This window comes from Sander lucioperca, chromosome 14 (assembly GCF_008315115.2).
Source record: "Sander lucioperca isolate FBNREF2018 chromosome 14, SLUC_FBN_1.2, whole genome shotgun sequence".
Taxonomy (NCBI): Eukaryota; Metazoa; Chordata; class Actinopteri; order Perciformes; family Percidae; genus Sander; species Sander lucioperca.
In genome coordinates this window covers 19188144-19214925 of record NC_050186.1, presented here as the reverse complement: position 1 = coordinate 19214925, position 26782 = coordinate 19188144, and the positions used below count along the sequence as shown (strand labels likewise).

At 39.5% G+C, this 26782-nt stretch overlaps 3 protein-coding genes across 3 annotated transcripts in view; 1 reads left to right on the top strand and 2 right to left on the bottom strand.

Moving 5' to 3' along the window:
* The window catches only part of nedd9 (neural precursor cell expressed, developmentally down-regulated 9), a 31067-nt gene extending 28779 nt beyond the window's left edge, over nucleotides 1-2288 (top strand). The window contains exon 7 of the mRNA XM_031295809.2: nucleotides 1321-2288. Coding sequence (XP_031151669.1) covers nucleotides 1321-1848 — 528 coding nt within the window. The 3' untranslated portion in view covers nucleotides 1849-2288. The remainder of the gene's footprint in view (nucleotides 1-1320) is intronic.
* A 7235-nt stretch (nucleotides 2289-9523) lies between these two features.
* Nucleotides 9524-13253, bottom strand: smim13 (small integral membrane protein 13). The gene is made up of 2 exons (XM_031295810.2): nucleotides 12719-13253; nucleotides 9524-10951 (listed from the first exon to the last, which is right to left on the bottom strand). Exons 1-2 carry the CDS (start codon nucleotides 12792-12794, stop codon nucleotides 10761-10763), a joined length of 267 nt encoding a protein of 88 aa, XP_031151670.1. The 5' UTR covers nucleotides 12795-13253; the 3' UTR covers nucleotides 9524-10760.
* A 4971-nt stretch (nucleotides 13254-18224) lies between these two features.
* On the bottom strand, nucleotides 18225-26160 carry si:dkey-206d17.12 (uncharacterized protein LOC563108 homolog). The gene is made up of 6 exons (XM_031295811.2): nucleotides 25951-26160; nucleotides 24282-24835; nucleotides 23254-23393; nucleotides 21575-21809; nucleotides 20014-20114; nucleotides 18225-19854 (listed from the first exon to the last, which is right to left on the bottom strand). The coding sequence occupies exons 2-6, from the start codon at nucleotides 24803-24805 to the stop codon at nucleotides 18935-18937; spliced, it is 1920 nt and encodes a 639-aa protein (XP_031151671.1). The 5' UTR covers nucleotides 24806-24835; nucleotides 25951-26160; the 3' UTR covers nucleotides 18225-18934.
* Between the last annotated feature and the right edge of the window lie 622 nt (nucleotides 26161-26782).

The window sequence follows — 26782 nt, the reverse complement described above, 5'->3', positions numbered from 1 at the left end:
ATATGCGTTTCAATCAGGGTTTTTACCTCTTTTTGCCTCTTGCCTGTTTACGGCTTATGGTCAGCTCTGTGCATTGCTATGGTTGCTGTACACAAACCACCCAGCCAACAGTTTGTAAGGCTGCAGACCCGATAAGAAGGAGAAACACAGCTACTTTTAAACATTATAAAAGACTTGGATATCAACAGGTTTTTGGATATGCGCACACATCACCTTCAACCAGCTTTTCAAGAAGCTGGTTGAAGGAATGAAAGAGGGACGCTGTGTTCGCACGGTCCAACAAGTCCACCACCGCTGGTAAACTTTGAAAAAAATAAATCAGGAATATTAGTGGAATATTCACTTTCATTAGCCATGTAAACAGCTTAGTCGGAATATCGTCTTTTTCGGAATAAGGGCAAAAAACAGAATATTGTGTACATGTAAACGTACTGAGTGTTGCACTGGATTCTATATTATCAATCATACATATTTATATATTCATATACCATCAGAGATACACACAGCCATTGACCTTTAGGGTCTCATAGGTGCAGTGACTTTGTGAGACAAACAGAGAGTCAAACATTTGGAGCCTTTTTTTGCAGCCAGATGCCACCTCATAGCCTTACACATGATAAAAACAAGCAGAAAATCCTCATATCTGAGAAGCTGGAACCCAAAACATTTGGCATTTTTGCTTGAAAAATAACTGAAACGATTAAAATTACAAAAAGAATTCCACCACCTAACATGTACTATTTCCTTCTGATGTTACAAAGTACATTTACTCAGATACTGTCCTTAAGTACAAGTTTGAGGTATTTTTACTTAACTATTTCCTGTACTGTATACCACTCCACTACATTTTGGAAGCCAATATTGTACTTTTTACTCCACTACATTTATTTGATAGCTTTAGTTACTACTTACTTTAAAGATTTATATTATTAATAGAAAATACAAATCCACTAATAAATTATAGATATATTATAGGTTGAACTACCCAGCATTATCTAAATTACAATTAGATCCACCTTCACCAGCTGCAACAATAAAGAGATGCACACATTAATGCATCACTAATTATAATCCAGTAATAAAATAGGATTCTAAAATGGGCTGTTCTGCATAGTGAGTACTTTTATTTTTGGTACTTTAAGTACTTTTTACTTTAGTAAAGTTTTGTTTGCAGGAATTTTACTTATACAACAGTAACAGTATTTCTACACTGTAGTATTGCTACTTTTACTTCAGTAAAAGATCGGAGTACTTCTTTCACCGCTGTACACGTTGATAAGCAAGCTCGGACACTAATCTCAGTCCTGTCGCCCTTCACAGATCAATCAGTTCAAGAAGCTGGAGCAGGATGTGATCAAACCGGTGGAGAACGACGTCACACAGTGGATTTCACATTCGGGCAAAACCTCGGCCTCCCCCTCGGAGTCCCCCTCCACCCACGTGTGCGCTCGGGACCGCCAGCTGCTCGGCTTCTACTCCGAGCAGTGCGAGCAGCATTTTGTTACGCTCCTCAGCGCCGTGGACGCCTTCTTCGGCTGCGTCAGCGCCGGGCAGCCTCCTCGCATCTTCGTGGCACACAGCAAGTTCGTCATCCTCAGCGCCCACAAACTGGTCTTCATCGGAGACACTCTGTCCAGGCAGGCTGCGGCACCTGATGTGGCCAACAGGGTGATGAACTCCAGTAACGTGTTGTGTGACTTGTTGAAGACGGTGGTGGCTGCCACTAAAACGGCCGCCCTGAACTACCCAAACACAGCTGCCATCCAGGAGATGGTGGACAGAGTCACGGATCTCTCACATCACGCTCAGCAGTTCAAAGAACAGCTGCTGCAACTGGCCAATTTGTGATTTCCAACCATTACATTTCACCACAGACTCCATGTGTACATTAATATAGCATAAATATATATATTTACAGTAAATATATATACATATATATATATATATATTGCTCTTCGTCTTTAAGTTTTGGATGTTGTAAAAAGTCTGTTCTGTAAATATTTGCTCTATTTTTGTGTAGATTGTTTTATATTATGGTATTATGGTATGAATATATATATGTAGATGCATTATTGGTGTCTCTGTAGGAGTATGTAGACATTCATAACATTCCTGTCGCATATTATCAAGCACCTTATGAGATGTCCTGTGTTTTTCATTATTACAGCTGTAGTGTCGATGTGTCTTACTGCTGAGTGTGACAGTAAATCTTGTAAATCATATTAATGTCGATGTGTGTGTTGTGTGTGTGGAGCTCTCCACAAAGTAAAGGATTGTTCTTAAACATGCGACTGTGTCCTTTAATTTATCCGACTTAACAGATGTGTTATAGTTAAAGAGGAAGGTGTTATTTGTGATAGTTTACTTTAATGCACAAAATTGTGAACTTGGCTTGGATGTTAGGAAAGGTCAGATTATGTAGGCCACAAAGAAAATAATTAAATTCTAAACATTTCATCAGGATCACAGATCATTTTAATGCTAAATTGTAATAGTCACCACTCACAGAAATGTATTCATGTCCAGGTAAACACTTTCTTAGAGGCCATGTTAAAGGCAACGTTTAGAAACTGAAATTCAAAATAATTTAAAGCTTACAAGTCTGATGAAGACCATGAGATGCAGCTGAAAGCTCTGGCAAAACTAAACATTTTGGATTTGCATTTGAGCATTAAAGACTGTTGTTTTAGGCTCTGGCAAAAAATAAATAAATAAATACTTCTAACAAGGGGACCTTGAGTTAGGTCTTTGAATTTGGGTGATGGCACCGTTTCAGTGCTAAGAAACCGAATTTACAAGAGTTCATTCATCCAAAGTATGACTCAGCAGTTAATACATTTTCAAATAAAATATCATTGCAGGTTTTAGGGTTTTTCTGTAACTGTGGTAGCCCAACGTCTTGTCAAACTCAATCACATCCTCGTGGATGCCTGTGCGATGTTTTTGATTTCAAGTCATATCTGATCAGAGTGGTACCCTCTAATTTTAAGAAGAGGGTCAGTTAAAGATGGCAGCTGGATAAAGTGCCTGTGCCAAATAATTCTTCACTTTCCTCGCAGAACATTAGATAGGACACACGGAGAATAATGAGGGGCAAGTAAAGGACAGCACATATGTTCTCTGGACCATGAGAAACATGTTTTTCAGAGTGACCCGATCAGCTGCATAACCTTTCTCTGGTTCAAAGTGTAGTGAATTTATATATGTACAGAAACAGCCTCTTGAGGACAAAGTTGGAGGCTTGGGTGTGTAGAACTACAGTAACTGGCTGTAGAATACAACTAAAAACAGCCTGGTTGTTCACGTGCCCCTCTTTCATTATACCCTGAGTGAAATATAGTCTTTCCCTGTGGAGAAAAAGCTGCTATATAGATAGATTGATGTGTGAAGAAGAGGTGACCACAGTGAGACTTCAGCTCCAAATCAGAAAATCTCATTAAAAATCCTTCAAGCTCACACAGGCTGGCACTTACAAGTAATCCAACTGCTTTTATTATTCACTGCATCCCACTTTGAGCTCTCCAGGGAGATGAGAAAGAAAGGAATTTGCAATGACTTTAAAAGAGGGTTCCCATTAACACAAACTGCAGGCAGACATGGTAAATCAGGAGATGTCAGGTCCATTTTACAAGTCTCTTTCAGACATATTGTCTGCTAATCGGCTCTGCAGAGAGCAGGAACTACTTGAGTGAAGTTAAGAAAAAAGAATTTAAAGCAACAGATTTAGATTTAAATGATAATTAGCTCTAACAGCTGCACCATTCAAGTGATGTACAAATGAATCCATCAGTAACTATAAATCCAGTAATATGCAGGTTATATTATTCTGAAATGGGTCATTCTGCATAATGAGTACTTTTACTTTTGGTACTTTTTGTATATAATTTGTATGCTAACCTTTGGACTTTTAATTAAGTAATATTTTGAATTCAGGAGTTTTACTTATAACAAGAGTATTATTTTTACTTTTACGTTAAGTAAAAAGATATGAATTTCTCCCACCAATGCATCTCAGGACATACTCTAAACATGTGAGAAAAATTATGAGAAAAAGCTTTTGGCTGATTAATGCTTGAGACCATGGGGAAATATTGGTGAATCAATGAGTTATTTTAGTCCTGGCAGCTCGAACACATCCACTCGGGCCAGAACACACAGTCCTGGGCTTCTCCGTGTGTTTTGTCACCTGGGGCAGCGTGCCAAACATCTCATAAATTGCTGTCTTTGGTTGACCAAAATTGCACAACTACGCAAGGTGCTGCAGAGACAGAGAGCTGAAGCTGCATTTTGCTGAATCCCCTGGAGCAGCTGTCTCCACGCTCCCCGATGAGATACTGTCTAGTCGGGCCGAGAAACAGCTAACAGGTGCTGAGACTGCTGAGATGGAAATTAAGCAGCGATATACAAGAGCAGCAGCAATCAAAAAGTCAGCTGTTCACCTGTCTGTTGAGTGAACAAACAGTGAAAGGTCATCGGAGAGGTAATGTGTAATACCTGCAGCCAACAACAGGAGCACAGGGCTAAGCTTGCTGTATATATAGAGGAGAGAGTTAGAGGAGCACTGGAGAGTCTACGTCATTTCCTTGGTTTACCACAATCATTTCCTGTGTAAGTATTTGCAGGCTCTGAAATTACAGCTTCTTAGCTCAGCAGGGCCTCCTTTTTTTCTGAAAAAGCTTCCCCAGCTGCAGGCAGAATCACTCTGAGGTAGAGGTGGCATCATTAGTATGACTAAAACTATCAGTGAAGGTTTGCCTCAAAGTCAATTTACTCTAAGTGTGGTTTCTTAATTTTCTGCATGTGTTTCTAGTAGATGATGGATGCAGGATGCGCTGGATGAGTGGATTCTCAACATTTGAGTCATACCACAGTAAAATGTATCAATTTAAATAATGAAGATGCATTTCTTCTTTGCATGTAATTAGATGTGTTCTTGCAGTGGTGGATGAATTACTAAAGTAGCAATACACAGTGAAGAAATACTCCTGCATAATATTACTTAAATACACTTCTCAAAATCAGTAATGGAAAGTAACTTAGTACATTTACTCAAGTACTGTACTTGTGCACAATTTTGAGGTACTAGCACTTTCAAATTCCAATTTCTGCTACTTTATTTTTGTACACATTAATGCATCAATAATCATAATCCAATAATATACGTTAGTCTGAGGTGGGCCATTCTGCATTGTTTTACTTTTGGTACTTTTAAGTATATTATAATTATTGATGCATTGTTTACTTAACTTAAGTGTTGCAGCTGGAAAAGGTGGCGCTAATTTAACGAATGTTATACACTGCCAGGTTTTTTAATAACGCACCATACTTTAGATTATTTAATTTTTAAATCTTAATCTACACCGCTACTACAACTGTCGGATATATGAAGTTTAGTAGGAGTACATACAAATTGAACCTATTGAGTAAATGTATTTACTGTAAATGTAAAGTTATAACTGCAGATGGATACATTTGTTGTTGCAGACATGAGTGAAATGATCATTTGAGTTTAAAAAAGAGCTGACTGACAGATAAGGGTCTTATAGAAAAACACGAGCACTGGGGAAATTCAATACATTTGAGCTTTAAATAGCGTCCATATGGATAATTTAACTTGATTTAACCCTGGAGGCCTCTTCATTGTGCTACGTGATTTTTGCAGTCACAATCATTGCATCCTTGTGTTGCACGGGCACTTTAGGAATAAGCTAATGACCCTTGGGGCTGAAATGGATTAAACCTCGTCAAAGACAAATGGTATTTTAAAGCTAGACAGACTCAAAATTGCATTATACATACAGTAGATTAATCCACTGCATGGAGTTTCGGGGCAGTAATTTATGGTAGCAATCAACCAGCGGAGCTTAAAGGGTACAGAAACAAGTAAGCAGAGGAGTCAGCACATGTGGTTTTTGTGTTAAGTTTTATTTATAGTATATTTTTTGCATGTTTAAGCATCTGTTCAGTCTACGAACTCCACTCAAAATCTAATCAGCTGTACTGTTTTGTTGCAGCATATTAGATACATTAAATACAACCATTTACTGATGAAAACTGGGCAAATAAACTATTGATAATCAGCTTTAATTAGTTAAATTTTCCTTTCGTCTTCACACCTGATGACCACTAAAAAGCAAAATAGTTTTATTTCAGTCTAGTTTCAAGTTAAAAACAAAAAAGATGCAGCTGAAAGGATTTTATTCTTTATCCACATGGATTCATCCACAAATACTGAATAGACTACAGACCAGTGATTCAACATGTACTGGACCATCTTCCTCAGTTGTTGCGTTTCCATTTTAAACTGTGATAATGTAGTTTGTTAGGGTGGTGTTTTTTTAAAAGTGCAATACTGCCACCTTGTGTTTAAACTCAAAGATGTCAAAGAAACTGACATCACATTGCCATTTGTGACAATTAAAGTATTCAGACCCTAAACTATGTACAGTGAGGAAAATAAGTATTTGAACACCCTGCTATTTTGCAAGTTCTCCCACTTAGAAATCATGGAGGGGTCTGAAATTGTCATCGTAGGTGCATGTCCACTGTGAGAGACATAATCTAAAAAAAAAAAAAAAAAAAAAAAAATCCAAAAATCACAATATGATTTTTTTAACTATTTATTTGTATGATACAGCTGCAAATAAGTATTTGAACACCTGTCTATCAGCTAGAATTCTGACCCTCAAAGACCTGTTAGTCTGCCTTTAAAATGTCCACCTCCACTCCATTTATTATCCTAAATTAGATGCCCTGTTTGAGGTCGTTAGCTGCATAAAGACACCTGTCCACCCCATACAATCAGTAAGAATCCAACTACTAACATGGCCAAGACCAAAGAGCTGTCCAAAGACACTAGAGACAAAATTGTACACCTCCACAAGGCTGGAAAGGGCTACGGGGAAATTGCCAAGCAGCTTGGTGAAAAAAGGTCCACTGTTGGAGCAATCATTAGAAAATGGAAGAAGCTAAACATGTCAATCTCCCTCGGACTGGGGCTCCATGCAAGATCTCACCTCGTGGGGTCTCAATGATCCTAAGAAAGGTGAGAAATCAGCCCAGAACTACACGGGAGGAGCTGGTCAATGACCTGAAAAGAGCTGGGACCACCGTTTCCAAGGTTACTGTTGGTAATACACTAAGACGTCATGGTTTGAAATCATGCATGGCACGGAAGGTTCCCCTGCTTAAACCAGCACATGTCAAGGCCCGTCTTAAGTTTGCCAATGACCATTTGGATGATCCAGAGGAGTCATGGGAGAAAGTCATGTGGTCAGATGAGACCAAAATAGAACTTTTTGGTCATAATTCCACTAACTGTGTTTGGAGGAAGAAGAATGATGAGTACCATCCCAAGAACACCATCCCTACTGTGAAGCATGGGGGTGGTAGCATCATGCTTTGGGGGTGTTTTTCTGCACATGGGACAGGGCGACTGCACTGTATTAAGGAGAGGATGACAGGGGCCATGTATTGCGAGATTTTGGGGAACAACCTCCTTCCCTCTGTTAGAGCATTGAAGATGGGTCGAGGCTGGGTCTTCCAACATGACAATGACCCGAAGCACACAGCCAGGATAACCAAGGAGTGGCTCTGTAAGAAGCATATCAAGGTTCTGGCGTGGCCTAGCCAGTCTCCAGACCTAAACCCAATAGAGAATCTTTGGAGGGAGCTCAAACTCCGTGTTTCTCAGCGACAGCCCAGAAACCTGACTGATCTAGAGAAGATCTGTGTGGAGGAGTGGGCCAAAATCCCTCCTGCAGTGTGTGCAAACCTGGTGAAAAACTACAGGAAACGTTTGACCTCTGTAATTGCGAACAAAGGCTACTGTACCAAATATTAACATTGATTTTCTCAGGTGTTCAAATACTTATTTGCAGCTGTATCATACAAATAGTTAAAAAATCATACATTGTGATTTCTGGATTTTTTTTTTTAGATTATGTCTCTCACAGTGGACATGCACCTACGATGACAATTTCAGACCCCTCCATGATTTCTAAGTGGGAGAACTTGCAAAATAGCAGGGTGTTCAAATACTTATTTTCCTCACTGTAAGTAGTTGAAGCAACTCAGGCATGCAACTACAGCCTCGAGTCGTCTTTAGTATGAGGCCATAACGTTTTGCACACCTGGATTTTTCTGCCATACTTCTCTGCAGATCTAGCTCTGTCAGGTTGGATGGGGACCGGCGGTAGACGGCCATTTTCAGATCTCTCCAGAGATGTTTGATTAGATTAAAGTCCGGGCTCTGGCTGGGCCACTCGAGGACGGTTGAGCGGTGCCTGATGTCTTGATGTGACACGTGACACTTAGTAAAACCAAATAGTTCAATCTTGGATTTCATCAGACCAGATAATCCGGATAGTGCTTTTTGCTAATTACAGACTTCCACGTGTCTTTCACCGAGGAGTGAGTGGTGCAGTGATCATTGTCCCTCCGGAGTTTCTACCGTCTTCACACAGGTTCTCTGGAGCTCTTTTCCCCTGATATTCAGTTTGGCCGGGCGGACAGCAGAAGCCTGGTTGTTACAAACTTCTTCCGTTTAAGAACTACGGAGGCCACTGTGCTCTTGGGAACCTTCCCCACTTCTGTACCTCGACACAATCCTGTCGCCGAGCTCTGCAAGTGTTCTTTCGACCTCGTGTGGTTTTTGCTCAGATATGCATTGTCAGCTGTGAGACCTGTAGACAGGTGTTGGACTTTCCAAATCATGTTCAATCAACTGAATTTACCACAGGTAGACTCCAATCAAGGTGTAGAAACATCTCAAAATGATCAAGAGAAATTGGAGGCACCTGAGCTAAATTTCAAGAGTCATAAAGAGTGTGAATACTTATGTCAATGTGATAATTCAGTTTTGTCTTTTTATATATATATAATATATTAGGGCCGTTAATTAACGCGTTAATTAAGATTAATTAATTACGGGACTTTAAATTAAGATTAATTACGCAAAAAATAAATAACAATTTTAAACACGTTTTTCAATGAATGAGTTTCGACGGACCGATTATACTGGAGCACCAACTAGCGTTCTTGACTTCCGACAACAACAAACCACAGTGAACATGAACGAAGAAGCTGACGAGACCGCTTTGCTTGGCCCCGTGGATGGGAAATTTTGTTTTAAAAAACGAAAGGATGGAAGCGTCGACAAGAGCATGGTTGTGTGCAAGCTATGCAACAAGGAATTTGCGTATCACCGCAGCACATCGAGCCTCAAATATCACCTCAACGCAAAACACATAGGAGTTAGCGTGGACATTAGCCCGACTCCGAGTAAAGTTACAAGGACCCACACCCAACCCACACTCCACCAGATGACTGGTTTGCGATTAATTTCGATTAATTAATTACAAAGCCTCTAATTAATTAGATTAATTTTTTTAATCGAGTCATATATATATATATATACTGTTGCTTTGTCATTATGGGGTATTAAGATTGAGGGTAATTAACAGTTTAACAAAACCTATGTAACATAACAAAATCTGAATACTGAATGTTCTGTATGAGGCAGTTTATGAAGTATTTTATGTTTATTACACAGGGAATGTATAGCTAATATAATTAATACTTTGAACCATTAATCACATTTCCAAATAAACAAACCAGGTCAGGGCTCTTTATATTTATGGCATTATTTATTTGAAGCTACTGCTTCACTGAAGAAGAAAATAAATCACTGCTGAGAAAAAGGTGCAGAGTTAAATGAGTTTTACCTGGAGGGAGAATATTACATAAATATGGATTAGGTCAGCTTTGATTTTGCCCTGTAATGGAAACCAAGCTACTGTCAGCTTTACAAAAGGAGGCCATCTAGACAGGCACTGGTGCAGACAGAGGCACAGGGAACGGGAGAGGGTTCAGACACCACCCGGGCAGGAAGCCTTGTTTCATTGCTCTTAACATAAGCTAATAATGTGTATAACTAAATCTGAACACCAACATTTCCTTGAAACCTTCTCCTGACACCTTTTTATATATATATATATATATATATAAATAAATGGGTGTGAAGGAGAAGTTGCAAGAAAAAAAGGTCACATTTTACACAACTGGAATGAAGTTGTTTGTCATTTTCATCTTGAGGCTTTGGGCATTATCTGCTGGGTGAGACAGTTTCCACCTCATGCCTAATATGCAGAGTATACTGTGCAAAGAAACAACAAAATAACAGCATAAACATTCCTTTCATTGCACTGTGTTGAAGAAAAGTTGTACAAATCACTTTCAGTTTATCTTCAGTTGTTCTTGTTGAAATTATGCAGACAAGCTCATTTTTAATCTGCCTACTTTGTTCAAAGTAGGACTTCTTTAAAAAAAAAAAAAAAATTAAGATTAAAACGTGTACATTAGAGAGAGAACAACACATCTCTTTGTGTGATGGAGCATCTTCATACTCCACATGGGTGGCACAAAGCAGCGTGGCCACTCACGAAAGCTGGCTGTCACTATTGCAGGATAACAGAACCAGGAGGGGAGCCCCAGACTCGCTGCTCAATACATAATTAACCATATGAACAGGTGACATAAAGAAATGGACAGTAATGGCTTTTCCCTTTGAAACCAGGAGATCTGCCTGGTCAGTTTAAAGTGTCTTGGTGAAGAGGAGGGCTGACTACTAAGTGTCCACAAGGTCCTTGTTTAGTGTGCAGGGTCAGTGGGAAATGCCCCTGATGGCGTTTGTAGAGGGCTGACGGAAAGTCACGGCGAGTGAGGGGTCATGAAGGATACATAGTGGCGGTCTGGATGATCTATGAAGTGCTTTCTGGAAAGGCGACTCTTTGGCGTGTGGTCCTGGGCCGACTTCTTGGTGGGACGTTAGCTGTACGTTCGCTCTTGGTTTCGGACGGCTGCGTTTCGGCCTGCGGGGTGCTGGCGTCCCCGACAAGTTCACGCAGAAACTTGAACTTGGACAGGAAGAGTTGCCAGACTACATACCAACCTGAGGGTTGAAGAAGGAAAAATAGCTACATATTTACAGGCATGATAAAGCCACTCTTAAAACCACAGGTGCCCCTCATGTAGTTCTAACCCAATGGGTTTTTTTTGCAAAATAAATGCCCACCAATCTTTAAAAAAAACCAAGAAGCGCGTTTAACAACACTTACAGCTGTTTTTAAGGTATTTTAAAAGCTCCTAAAATACTCTAACCATCTGGTGAAAACATTTTCTAGCCACTGCATGATTAAGAAGATTTTTAACCCATTTGCCAAGCTGTCTCCTAAACCAAACAAAGATGGCAGCCAGAAATGAAACATCCTTACTCAATGTGTACAATGTGAAGCAAAATTGATTTTTTTTTTTTTTTTTTTTTTTTAAATTGTATGCAATATATGTCTATATTGATGTTACATATAAATTGTGTGTTTAGATTTTTCTTTCGTTAAACAAAACGAGCCAGGAGACAAGTCATTTATGGCTACCTGAAAAGGAAATTGAGTTGGGTTAAACAAAAATTGTGAAGCAGATGTAAACATTTTTTATCCAGATGGACAAAAGAGCTGAGGTTGAAAATAACTAAGTACATTTACTCGAGTACTGTCCTGAATTACAGTTTTGAGGTACTTTATGTAAGTATTTCCATTTTATTCTACTTTATGGTTCTACTCCACTGTCAACATTTTGTTGATAATACTACTACTACTTAAATTCAGAATTTACTTATAATGGAATATTTGTACACTGTGGTATTGCTACATTTACTTAAGTAAACCATTTGAATACTTCTCCCACCACTGCAAACGAGTCTTTGAGGATTATGTAAATACTTTCAAAACAATGTTATGTTTTTCAAAGATGGCTGGGTAGTTACAGGATCTTTCAGAAGAAGAAAAAAACAGCTGCTTAGCTCTGGAACGGGTACCAGTAATGGTTATATATTAAGAGCCACAAACTGAGACTATAGGTGAGCCCCAACATTTCATATTTTCTTTCTTTTTTTCTGCTCCACCTACACCTGATTGTGTCCAGTCAGTGTTTCCAGTTAAAAGCTAATCAGGTGCAGGCAGAGCAGGGAGAGATGTGAAACTAAAAGTGCTGGAGGCGGTAGAGGAGGACATGTTTACTTATGACTAAACACTCCTCTGCGCATGATAAAAATAGAAACTCCTTACTGAAATTGAAACACTGGCCAAAGACATTTAATACACTCTGACCTATAGGGCAACTTTACAGGAACAGTTGGACATCTAAGGGAAAACTGTTATTTTATTAAAACAGACTTGAGTTCATCGCATGTCACTTTACCTTAAAATTGTCACTTTAACGTTATTACATGCTGTGTTACAACTGTTTTTAACTTTTGTATATTCTTCTCACCATGTACATTTACTACATTCATGTTTACATTCAGCTTATTCATTTGCAATTAGTCTTTCACAAATGTATTTTATGTATACATTTATCCCTATATTTTAACGTATGCACTATTTTTTGTCTTAGATTCTCATTTAGTTTTTTTACTTAAGATTTTGAGGAAGACTGACCCAAGATTTTCATTGATAACGACTGCTTCTGTAATTACAATTCTGTAATTGTTGTAACTTGAAGCAATTTATCAGCTGTTGCTGCCTCTTATTAGCAAACAGTGTTGTGTCATCACTATCAATTTCCCCCAATCCGATGACAACCGTTAAATCAGTTACAGAATGGCTTAGGGAGTTAGCTTGTTATGTAAGTAACTTATTAAGGTTATTTTCTTTTAACTCACCAAACAGCATGAAGAGCAGCGCACAGACAAGTGTGGCCACAATGACCAGCAGTGTGAGCCCGACACTTTGCCACATCTTAGCTGGACACTTGATATAGCAACAACAGCATAAGGAGGTGGCTGCGGTGTATTTTCTGCTTCACACCACACACAAAAACGTAGCTAGCTAGCTTGGTTAGCCGCCTGGCAGCTGAGTTAGATAGCTAGCCTCAGACGAGAGAGAGAGAGCAAAACAAACAGCAGCACATCGCAGCTTGTTTGCTAGCGTTTGACTGGCTAGCTTGTTCGCTAGCTGGTTGTGAAACGGAGCAGCAGTAGGTTCACAGACAGTCTGTAGCATTAGCAAACGTTAGCTGGTCACAGCAGGGTAAATTCCTTCTTCTGTGTGCTACATAACTGCAACATGTATTTGACAGTTATTATCAAAGACAGACAGAGCAGTAGCTACAGTAACTGGGTTAAGACCATGGGTTAGGACAACAAAACAAGCGTCATGTAACCGATTTAAACTGCGGCTGCGCAAGTTCCATTTGACTTCTGGGTAGTGGAGTTTCTTCTTCTTGTTCTTTAGTTTTATTGGCGGGCTATAAACTAACGTTTAAGGTGCATGCCGCCACCTACTGTACCGGAGTGTGTAACATCATGACTTTTAAAAAACAAGTACTAATGATTCTATTTTAGATTAACAAAGTGTGCATAAAGGAGGTATATATTTACATTTTGTTTGTCTTCTACTTTGTTTTACAGTGAATTTCCCACAATGAACATATTTTCTGTAACTTAATCCACAATGCATGAAAGCACCACATTTATTCATGAATCCAACAGGAGGAGTCATGATCACATGTCTGTAACCTGGTAAATTGTTTTCAAGTAACAACACTTGTCTAGAAAAGTAGGTGCAACTGATGTTTTCTCGTATTCTGACACTGCACAGCACATGAGCAACTACAGTTTTTCCCTATATTTTCCCAATATTAAAATTATATTCTCACTATCAGCTCAGGTCCTTTTGAACTGGACTGTGTAAATCCCCCACCTTTGGTTTGTTATACCACCTGCATTTAAATTAGAAGTATTAGTATTTAAATTATAAAGTAGTCAAGACAGATCTTGTCTGGATATACATTTGTTTCCAGTAATGGAATATGTCTACTAAGATCCTTTGCTTAAGTAAAAGCAGAAATACTGTAGTCTGAAAATATTTAATTACCATTAAAGTCCTGAATTCAAAGTGTTACTCAAGTAAAAGAACAGAAGTAATATCAGCAAAATGTACTTAAAGTATCAAAAGTAAAGTACTCATCATGCAGAAGTGTTATATTATTATATAATAATATATTATGTTTTTGGACTAACAAAGACGTGTAAGAAGAGCATTTTAATGTTGTAGTTTGTCAATGTGGAGCCCATTTTAGATACTGTGTATACTACTGGGTAGTATATTTCTGCATCATATCACATACCTATTATCATCTGAAATGTAGTTGAGGAGAAGTAGAAAATGAAAAATACTCAAGCAAATACAAGTACCTCAAAATTGTACTGAAGTACAGTACTTGAGTAAATGTAGTTACATTGAATCGCTGTGTGTTTTAATGATAGGGCAGAAAGTAAGCTGTGTGGATGTCAAATTTGCAGCAGTGTCCCATTTATACTGTCTTTACAAGTTTACAACACTTCTGATGAATTTCAGGACGTGAGGAGACCTTCAATATTTCAATACTATATAACAAAGTTAATGTAAATGCAATGTATTTGGGTCCGTGTCACCCTGTCTTTGACTCTCATTCCTTGTCTGTATTCTAGGAACTCATGTCATGTCTTAACTTGTGCACACTTGCAGTGGAGTGTATCCTTGCACGTACACCCGCCTCAGTATTTGCATATTATGCTAAGGCACAGTGAGAACAAAACATTCAATGAGTCATTCTCAGATCGCATTTTAAACGTGTGAATAGAACAGTGTGTCTAGCCAAAGTATGTGGGTCCAGCCCAGATCATTTAGGAGTCCTACCTACACTCACCTAAAGGATTATTAGGAATACGATATACCATAATACCGTGTTTGACCCCCTTTCGCCTTCAGAACTGCCTTAATTCTTTGTGGCATTGATTCAACAAGGTGCTGGTATGCATTAAGCATTCCAGCTTTAAGCATTGAGATGCTTAAAGCGTGTTTTGATCTGACCGATTGGGAATTATTCCATAATCAAAATTCCCTAGATGAAACTACTACAGTTATCACTGATTATATACATTTTTGTGTACAATTGGTCATTCATACTAAAAGAATAAAGATATATCCAAACAATAAAAGGTTTGTGTCTAAGGACATTAAGGGTATTATAAATTCAAGGAAGGTGGCGTTTAAAAACAAAGATACCATCACAGGCAAACAATTGGACAGAGATTTGAAAAACAAACTTAGGGAGGCCAAACAGGTACACAGAAATCACTTGGAGGAGACACTCAAAGAAAGAAACCCCAAAAGATTATGGGACATTATGAAAAAAATGACTGGGATGTCTCCTTCTAATAAACCCATTGTGACAGGCAATGATTCTATGTTTGAAAATGAGCTAAATGAATTTTTCTGTCGCTTTGACTCTACTGACCACTGTGAGGAATGTGTAAATGTAATTAAGACCATCACACCCTCGGACACTGAGAGGATTGTCATAACTGTGGAGGAGGTCAGGGGTATTTTCCAGCGTAACAACCCAAAGAAGGCACTAGGCCCTGACCACAGCAGTGCACATATATTAAAATCCTGTGCCAGGGAATTAGCCCCTGTGTGGCAACCCATCTTTCAGTTGTCAGTGGACACACACACACCATCCCAATAGAGTGGAAAACATTGCATATTAGGCCCCTTCCTAAAAAACAAAGTCCCAAAGAATATAATGATTTTCGGCCAATAGCCTTTACATCAGTGATCATGAAGTCACTGGAAAAGATCATGGTTCAACGTCTTAATATATATCTATGGAAGCAACAAGACCCATTTCAATTTGCGTATAGACAAGGTCATAGTACGGAGGATGCAGTGGTTACACTGGTGCACCTCATTTCCAAGCATCTTGACAAACCAAAAACATATGTCAGGGCTCTGTTTCTTGATTTCTCATCTGCTTTTAATACAATTCAACTAAATTTACTTTCATCAAAAATGATTCAGTTTCAGATTAATCCTTATCTTATTCTCTGGTATTACTCATTTCTCTCAAACAGGGTTCAGCTAGTCAAAGTAAATGACAAACTCTCTTCTCCAAAGACAATTAATGTTGGAGTACCCCAGGGCTGTATTAGCTCACCTGTGTTGTTCGCTTTATATACCTCTGACTGCACCACTACTTTTCCAAATCAGTTTTTGTTAAAGTACTCAGATGACTCAACTCTACTGACCTTGTTGAACAAATGTGATGACCCTACACTGTATCAGGGCAATGTGGATTGGTTAGTTAAGTGGTGTGATAACAATGCTCTCATTATTAACACTGTGAAGACAGAGGAAATCATTTTTGGAGTAACCCCGAATTGTCAACTGTCCTCAGTGAAGATTCATAACTCAGAAAATGTGGCGTCACAAATGCTTTGCTGCATACCTCGGTTGTAACGAGTGGTTATTTGAGTCAAAGTTGATCTTCTAGCAGCTGGAATCAGTCGACCATTCTCCTCTGACCTCTAGCATCAACAAGGCATTTTTGCCCACAGGACTGCAGCATACTGGATGGTTTTCCTTTTTCAGACCATTCTTTGTAAACCCTAGAAATGGTTGTGTGTGAAAATCCCAGTAACTGAGCAGATTGTGAAATACTCAGACTAGCCCGTCTGGCACCAACCACCATGCTACGCTCAAAGTTGCTTAGATCACCTTTATTCCCATTCTGACATTCAGTTTGGAATTCAGGAGATTGTCTTGACCAGGACCACACCCCTAAATGCATTGAAGCAGCTGCCATGTGATTGGTTGATTAGATAATTGCATTAATGAGAAATTTAAAGTTCCTAATAATCCTCTAGGTGAGTGTATATTATTATCAGGATTTGGATTGTTCGTTTTAAATCTTAAAATGAGACTGAAAACAATTGTTGACAATGTGAATTAGCTTTACAGAGCTTTATAGTGAGTTCCAGCTCATTGCTTAGCTGTTTGACCCACAACTTTACTGTTATGGTTCACTCTCACCACCGCTCTCATAGCGTGACTTTTGGCTGCAAAAGGCACACAAAAAAACTCACTGTACAGCTCCCTAAAAAGGGAGTAAATATTATACTTTCATTCATCAGGTGGCTAGAAACACGGCTCCAAATGAATGATACTGTTGCTCCATAACTGCTGGATGAGTAAATAAACCACTGTTTGCTAAAAAGTTCATCATATCAACTTAAAATGTCATGATATGTCAATGTTGTGTTCAAAACTTTCTGCAGCCCAGATTTTATCTGATGCAGCAAAATGCTCTGCAAATATCTGCTGGAACCTCAATCAGATTAAACATACATATGTGATTTCCCCTGTTCCATTTCTGTGAAAGTTTTCACATTTTCATTTTCAATTACAGCTATAAAATAAATGCAGTGGTGGAAACATATTTGCCTCTGAACTATAGAGGAGTAGAAGTACTGAATATCTCAATGTTGAAATACTCATAAAGTGAAGTAGAAGAATCTCAAAATTGTACTTGAGTAAATGAACATTCAGTTTTATTTTGATGTCACAGTATCCACAGTGTGCCGAAATTTGAACATTTCCTTTTTCCACATCCTCACTCACTGTATGTGTGTGTGCAAATTATGTGTGGGTGGGTTAATATGTATTTAGTCAATATCAAACTGCAGGGTAAGCAGGGAAAGTACATAAATAACACATTCATTTCCGTGAATGAGTCATAGCTAAATGTGCTTACTGTGTAACAATATATGAAGGAAACACTGACCACACTGCTACTTATAATAATAATAATAAAATGTATTTATATAGCACCTTTCATACAGAGTGTAGCTCAAATAAAGTGAGAAACCTGCCTCATGCACAGTAGGCCCTATGTGGTACCTGTGGATGAGTTCATTGAGTTTTCTTTTCATGTTATCTAATCCCAACATGTCTGATCATTATCTGATCCTCCTCCACATTTGACCTCATTTAATTGGAACATCTTGTGCTGCTTTGGTTTCACGTTGGAGAACAAGTTCTGACGGCTCAACGTTCCTCATAATTGTTTGTTTTAACCTGCACCATTCATGAGCTTTTGACTAAATGTGTTCAAGCTGCAAACAGTACAAGAGATGTTTTGCAGAACATTCGGAAACTCGAAGACCTCACACTGGGCGTAGTAGATACAATTATTCGTATCTATTATATAAACCAAACAATGAATCAGGAAATAATTATTAGTTGCAGCACTAGATGCAAAATAAGCTTTTGGCATGAAAACAAAAATCCAAGTGAAATTAAAGTTGCAATGGGTGTGATGTGATGATGAGTAATTTGTTAATCACCATGATATGTAATTACAAATTACAGTGACATTCATAACTGTTAAAAACAAAAACAATCCAGGTCTGTCACTCAATGGACCATCTGTGAATTTGTCCTTAAGTAAAATAGTATAAATGTAACTATAAATAAAACACAGACAACTGTCCACTAAAGCTCTAGTGAGGAAATTTGGAAAAGTATCCCAAAAACAAATGCAAAAACACATTAAATATACAAAACTGGGAATAAAAAGGATTATAAAGCCAGTTTTCAGTTTTAAATTTAATTTCTTTGAGATTATTATTTACGCTTAGTATTGCCTTGATTAACTGTGCATCACAATAACTCAACATCATTTTTTCGTCATGACCCAGCCTCTGCAATAGTTGGCTTTGAAAGCATAAATGTGCACGGTGCCAATATGGCACAAAAAGACATTATAGGCACAATAAAAGTAGATTTTATGGCAGAACAGTTGCACTGGAATGCAGTAGACTGTCCAGGTTTAAAATCCACTTTTTTTTTCCTTTCACATGTTTAAATAAAGATACAATTTGTATCAACTGCATACTGCCTCTTATTTTATCCAGTTCACTGAGGCGTTCAAATACATTAAATATTCAAATACAGTTTACAGCAAGGTGGATACCACAATACATAAATACACAAACTCATGTTTATCTTTTCAGTCTTTCCACTGAAAGACGTGGGGTTCGGACCGGCGCTGGACTTCATCTTCTAATCTGACTCTGCAGCTTGAGGATCTCAGCAACCAGCATCTGTGGATCCATAAGCCGAGGAAACATGTCCATGGCCGTGTCCACCAAGTGGACGCTGAAGATAGCGAGGAGCTTCTTCCGGACAACGTCTCTCTCCTCCCCGCCGGGACTCGTCTCCTGCGGAGGCTGCCACTGCGAGCGCTCCCCCGGCAGGCTGCGGAACCCCGGAGGATGAGCCCCGAACGGATCGGACCAGTACTGCTGCTGCTGGCAGCCGTGGACTCTGCTGTGCTGGAAATCTGTTGGCTGACTGTACGCAGGCATGCTGACTGGGTATGCACCGTAGCTGGCGTAATGAGTCGGGTAGGGAATGCTGTAATGCTGGTTTTGGTGCTGGAAAGCTTGTCCTGTCCCCTGAGGGGAAGGACCATGTGAGCAGCAGCTGCACGGGGGACAGTACTGTTGTCTCACACTGCGGCTGTGCTGAAAGCTCCCGTATGTCGGCCCATACTGGTGATCACACACACTCCGAGGGCCATCCACTGGCCGACTGTCTATGGAGCCTAAACCAGAGTCCAGCTGCTCCTGAGAGACACTCTGCCGCACTGAGCCGTGGTCAGAAGACGAGCGCTGGCCAGTCTTCTCCTTTCTAGATGTGGCCCTCTTACTGGAGCGCTGATTCGCCTTCAACTGTTCGTTTTTATGATCTTTCTTTAAGGAGCCACTCTCATGTCCCAGAGTCAGTTTCTTTGCCATATCCTCCACCAGCGAGAGGCTCTGTCCAGGCACAGGACTGGAGCGAGCTGAGGATTTGTGAGAGGTGGACGGGTGCTTGGCGTTCTCCCGAAGCTCATCGGCAACCGAGCGGTTGGACTGTTTGGCTCGCTCAGGATGGTGGAATTTACATTTGATCCCATAAGTGCATTTCTTTCCTGAAAGAAACAACAAAACAGAAGATTTTAGCAGCACTGGTCATTTTCAAACAAAACTAAGAGTCTACAGCCAATTTACACTACATGCTAATGTCAGCCTGCTAGCATGCTCACACTGACAATGCTGACAACAGCTGAGACTGATGGGAATTTTCTCACCATAAGGACATAGCTGTTTTTTCTGAGTCTTTGGAAACTTCCGCAGGAAGTTCTCTAGGGTCGGTCCATGGCGGCCCAGAGGATCATCAGGAGGCATAAACCTACATTACGGTAAAAATTCATACATTAGGGACTGTTATTTATTTAAGGGTCCACCGAAGGAGTTTTGGGACCTTTGGCTAAAAAGACTTGACCCTCCCCTCGCCAGTAATAATTTTTCTATGACCCTCCAAAATGATTTGAAAAAGAGGCATGACCCTCCCCTTATGTGCTAGTTTGCGCTTAGCAAAGATGTACAATGCCATTTGTTTTTTTTACAGCCATGACATACATGAGTTAACCTCTGCATTCTGATCTTACACATCACACTCCTCTGTTATGGTGTGGTGGCCATTTCAGTAGATTTACTCACTAACATTGTTGTGGAAACACAAAAAGCATGGAAACTAAATGCACACTTCATGCATTACTGCATTACTTCAAATACTAAGTTACTCATCTAGTAAACTAGTATTCATATGAAATAAAACAATAAAACATTGAGACCATTCAGCAAAGGACGCTGGGAATTAACCAATTCAACACTGGTTGCTATGGACTTGTCACTAGGCTTCATCATTGTATATTTTAGCACATAGGTAAAGCTGCCGAAGCTGAACATTATATTCCAAAACACATGTTTATTTTTAAAGCAGATTTTAAATTACATTGTAACAATTTAACAATTCGCCCTTATGAAATCCAATCACAGCACGGCTGTTTTGGAACGCAATAGACAGACGCTTAAATTCAACTAAAATGTAACAGTGAACAATCAGTGTTTGACCTACAGTCTGTTGAGATGCCTCTCCAAACGCAGAAACCAAGTGCAGTCACACCATAAAACGTTAAGACACAATGAGAAAAAAGATCCGTATTTTGCCATAATCCAATGACACGGAAAAAAAAGTAATCCACAGCGATCACTAGATCCACAAATACGAGTGTCACATTCACCAGCCAACTCCAAACAGGTGAACGAGGCCTCTCCAGTTCGCCGTTTAAACAAAGTGGAATAAAACGTATAAAAGTCCAAATCTATACAAAACCCACAATCATTTAGTAAGCTGACATTACATATACATGGCATTTAGGAAACCTTTATTGCAACGTTGGCACGGCAAGATGTCCAGACATAGTGCAACAGTCATTTTCGTTTTTTGCGTCCTGCTGCTCCAGTGCAGCTGCCCCCCAGCAAACTCATGGGTCAGACCCATCTGGTAGCGAAGGAGGGCCGAGACTAAGAGCTACATGAAAAAAATGCACCAAACAAGCCACTTTGAAATGTTGCTGTTTTTATGAATACAAAAGTTGGGTGACCCCCCCCACCCCAGACTAAAAAAAAATGTTGGGTGACCCTCCCCTCAACAAAGAATAAAAAGACATGACCCTCCCCTATTTTCCTCCAGTGGTCCATTCCATAAATACCGAACGGTCCCTTATAGTCAAAAAAAATATTTAAAAAATAACATTCCAGCAAAGCAGTGAGGGAAAGTCTCTGTATCAAATAGGCAGAACTCACTTGTTATTAACGAAGGAGTACATGAGCAGTCTCTCCTCGATGAAGCGCTTCCACTCCGGCTTCTCTCCCTGAAGGTCCCGGTACATGTCGTTGGACACGATGATGCCGTCAGACTCGTAGCCCAGCTTGACGATGAAGCAGTCGTCGTTACAGACCACCCGTTTGCCTGCAACACGTCTCGATGGCGTGAAAACCAGAATCTTCCTGCTCTCCAGGTCTCGCAGAATGTGCTGATCTATAACCCAAATGTGAAGTCAGAGTTAAACCTGCAAAATAACACATTGTTTGGCTGCTTGGGAGCAGCAGAAACATCACCTTTTAAGTTGATATGACGAACTTGTTAGAAAACAGTTTCAGCTTATTTACACATCCAACAGTTACAGAGCGACATTAGCATTTATTTGGAGTTGTGTCTGTGACCACCGGATGAATGCAAGTCCAATATTCACTCTCCTTTAGCTCCGTTTTTGGTCTCGACCAACTCCTGAAGGAAATATCTGGCTCTTATCTCAGCTAAAAGCTCCACTAAGTTCACCAGCTAGTCTCAACTGTGTCTGTCTGCTGTTTGTTGCGGAGCTTTTTCACTGAAAACGAAGAGAGCAGTGATAGTGAAGTGAAGTGATAGTGAAGCCGGACAGTACATTTACAAACCAGGCAGCTAAACAATGAGCTGAAACTCACTATTACGCTCCGTGAAGTCGAGGGGAGCTGCAGATTCAGGTGATAATTCTCTGAAGGTTCATCACCTCTTTTACATTATCCCATTGCTTTCACATTGTCATGCCAAAAATATTGATTATAGCCACTTTAGGTTAAATATTATATGTCATACACAATCCTAATTATCATTTTTCAGGAAGTCACATTTTAATTTACGTTCTTTCCCAGCAGACAGATTTTACCTGGTTAAATATTAATAAAAAGGGCCCTAAAAGTACATCCTGCAACAAAACAATTTATCAGCATGAGCAATCTGTTCATAGAGCAAACAAGCAGTATGGTGTCAGTAGCCGCCTCTAGATGTAGGTTAACCAAAAGCTGTTAGAAACACTGACAGTTTAAATTGTTATCTTTTGTAATCACAAACCATTTCGAAAACTATGCATGTCTATATTTTGAGTTATAGCTATAAAGATTACAGATAAAGCTTATTTACTTGGCATTTGGGGGGAAAAAACCTACGTGGGGTATTTCCAATTTTGAGCAATAGAGCTCACGTAAAATTATATCCTGCTTCTTCTATTCAGCGGTTTTTAATTTTGCCTCTGGCTTTTAAAGTCCATGCAAATCGAAAACTATTTCAAACGAGGCTGCACCTAACAATTATTTTCATTTTTGATTATTGTGCCAATTAGTTTCTCCAATAATCTTTAAGCCTATAAAATATCAGGTCATTAGTAAAGTGAAGGATTCCTGTGCTCACCGTTGTTTTATTAATATAAAATATCAATTACTGCAAAGAAGCTGCAATTTGTAAATGTTTGACATTTCCGCTTAAGAAATGACAAAAAAGAGGCACAACCTCCTTTTCTAAACAAAAAGGTGATATAAGAGCTTACTAACAACCCAACCCCGCATTGGTTTCAATTAACAATAAGGGCAGTGTTGCGCGAGCCCCGTGGCAGGCAAAGAAGGAAGTAGAAAACGTAAAAAACTGACATGATTTCCTGTCATCTCACCTGTGATAGGAACATCTGGCCGGGGCTGCTCTTTCCTCCACAAGGGAACAAAGACGGTGATTTCAGTGTGGCCTCTGTCAGCAAAGAAGTTCACAGCCAGCTGGATTCCCAGACAAGAGAACACTTCCTTGTTCCCGTGACTGAATGAATAAATGGAAAGAAATTAGAAAACATTAACACGTTGTTAATGTTACCCCACTGGATCCCAACTTAGTGGCTTCTGACCCTTTAAAAGGAGTAGTTTGACATTTCTAACTACAGGTTGCATATGTGGAGCAGTGAAGCCCAAAAGTGATGTTCCAAACGAGGACAAGTAAGGTTATAGGAGAGTCGGGGTGTGAAAAGCTGTCATCTGTTATTAGATTCATTGTTATTAGCTGTGCGAGCATCAACATGAGGTTCACATTTGTGGGTTTTAGTGTAATGCCTCGACAACTGTTGGATGGACCGCCATGAAATTTGGTACAAACATTCATGTTCATTCTCACTCCCAACTCGTCAAATACGGCAGCTTGGTCAGTGGCCCTCAGCGTCTAATACGACACACAAGGCACCTGTTAGCATTTGTATGAGACACACTGGTCCTTGAAATCCTTGAAAGTTTGTGTAATTTGAAAGGGGAAATCAATACCTTGAAAGTTCGTGAAACAGTCGTAATATGATGAAAACAACCATGTCTCATCATTTTGTTCAAATGTCTTGTTTTGTCCGATCAAGAGTCTAAAACTTAAAGATATTCAGTTTACTCGGAGAAAGAAAAGCAGCAAAATCACATGTCAGAGGCGGAAATCTGCAAATCTTTCCAAAAACAAATGACTAAAATACAAATTCGAAATTCAAAATAGTTGCTGATGGATTTTCTGTTGATCGACTAATCAATTAATTGACTAATCAGAGAAAAGCAGCAAATTGTCCCATTTGAGATGCTATAACCAGTGAATTTGGGGCATTTTTTTTATCGATTAACAAAATAACTGCTAATTAATTTTGTGTCGATGGACTAATCGATCATTGTAGCGGTTTCTCACCTCATGGCCACGTTGCTTCCATCTATAACCACGGGTCTCAGAGCGTCTCCATCCTCACTGCTCTCTTCTCTGCTCGGAGGAGATGATACAGTAAAAGGCAGCAGCATGGTGGGGCCCGCAAGCTGGAGGTCCCCTCTGGGCACTAGCACGGATATCGTGGTCACCGGCCCCTGCTCGGCCCCCCGACTGGCCTCTCGACTGGCCCTGATCCTCACCAGCTCCCCAAGAAGTTTATCTGTGTCCATGTTGGGACCGAACTTCTGCTGAACGGCCTGAACCTGAGCCGTGGAGTACCCGAGCTTATGGAAGAAGTCCAGCTGGGCCTCCAGGAGCTGGGGGTCCGGCGAGGGGTCGGGGTCGCTGGCGTACATTCTCTCACAGGAGGGACGGGAGGAGTTTGGAGCCGGAAGGAGTGAAGACAAAATCCATGCAGAAGTGTCAGAGTATGGGAGGCACCGACGGGTGGTGTTGGAGGTCTCACTCCACGGGTGTACAGATGTGAAGAGAGCAACATCAGCATTCATCTCTTTAGCTTCAACTCGCTCACCTTTCACCTGTTTGGAAAAACACATTGTAAAGAACTTTACTTAAGTACAATTTTGAGGTACTTATACTTTACTTGAGTATTTCCATGTCACGCTACTTTATACATTTATTTCAACCTAAGTAAAAGATCTGAGTACTTCTTCCACTACTGGCGACCCGTCCATAATCCTAAAAGACTGAATGGTTTCTTATGGTGCTGTATTCAAAGTGCAGAAAATGTTTTCTTTGTCTTATATGTCTGTAAACTGAATATCTTTGGGTTTTGGACTTTTGGTCGGATAAAACAAGATCCTCTTGTTCTATTTCAAGTTATAATGGGCATTTTAAACACTTTTTTGACATTTTATGGAGAAAGCTAGGAATAGAATAGATATATTGAGAAAATAATTTGCAGATAAATAAGCCCTACTTTAATTAGTTTATTTGTCTTGAACCTAGCCTACATACTTACATGCCGTTTTATGTATATTATATATTTTCTGTTCGTTCTATCTTAAAACACATTTATTTACTCTTAAAATCAGATTGTTACTTCTAGGGCTGAAACTATTGACTATTTTCGTTACTGCTTAATCTGCATGTTATTATTTTTTATGTCGATAAAATGGCATGAAAAAAAATATGCCCAAACAGTTTCCCAGCAATCAAATGTCTTGATTTCGGTTGTCCTGAATCCAAAAGAAAATCACTTTCCACTAATTTAAATTAGAGAAAAGCAGCAAATTCTCACAGTTGAGAGGCTAAAACCAGTGAATATCTGCGTGATAAAATGTCTGAAATTATTCAAAGATCATCAATTGTTGCTGATAATCTTAAAATCTACTAAATCTGTCAGTCTATCACTATGGTTGGCTGCTCTGTAAATGTATCATCGTCTTCACATCTGACGTAAGTTGAACGTGATCTAAAAGGAGAACTGAGAGGGGAAATAAACAGATATTCGTATTGTCCTCTCGCTATCTAAATTATTGAAATAACATTGTGAAACTTCTCATTTAGTGGTGGATCCGCTGTAAACACAGAGCAACATATTAATTGTGGTTACTCGTACAATATAGTTTAACAAGTCACTACTTCTGTTTCCGCCTCAACTTTAAACGTTACAAAGACGAGATAAACTTACCTCAAAAGCTCCACACGAGCTGTTAAATGTGTCTTTCCGCTGATGTGTCCATGTGAAGAGTTTGTCGCTGCTGATGAAATTAAATGTGGCGACGAGAAGCTTCTTTACGGAGTTGTGTGCCGGTGTTGTGGAAACGAGGAAGTTGGGTTTTTCCCCTATCAGCAAACAGCGCGAGTGCAGCAACACGACGACCAACGTGCGGGTTTGGGCGTGTCACATGTGCGGGTGCACCAGTAAGAATCTAATCTGACTCCCTCTCTGTTCATCCAGTTCATTGCACTATCGATTACACACGCATACATGAGGAAAAATTAGAAAATAAATACATGTAAAAGCAGTGATAGAAAAAGTATGCATTAATTTGTAGGCTACATCACTTTAATGTTGCAGCTGGTAGAGGTGGATCCACTTTCAACTACTTTATACAATGCCAGTAGGCCTACTTTTTTGTTTGACATTTTCCTCTAAGTTCTGCGTCTTATTATTTTTTTCTGACAGGCCCACTCCTCCTACCTACCACTGTACACAAAGGTTGTGCAAGTTTACATTATTTATTTTGTTAATGTATTGCTTTGGAAAATACCAAGTACCTAGCCTGGAAACCAGACGAATCGGCCAGCGTGGCAATGAAAAGATTATGACATCGTCATAGCATGGACCAGTGTAATGTAACAAAGTACAAATACTTCACTACTGTACTTAAGTAGAATTTTCACGTATCTGTACTTTACTTCGTTATTTATATTTCCGGAAACTTTTACTTTTACTCCACTACATTTCCTAAATAAAATGTATACTTTTACTCCACTACATTTCCCCTAAGCATCTTAGT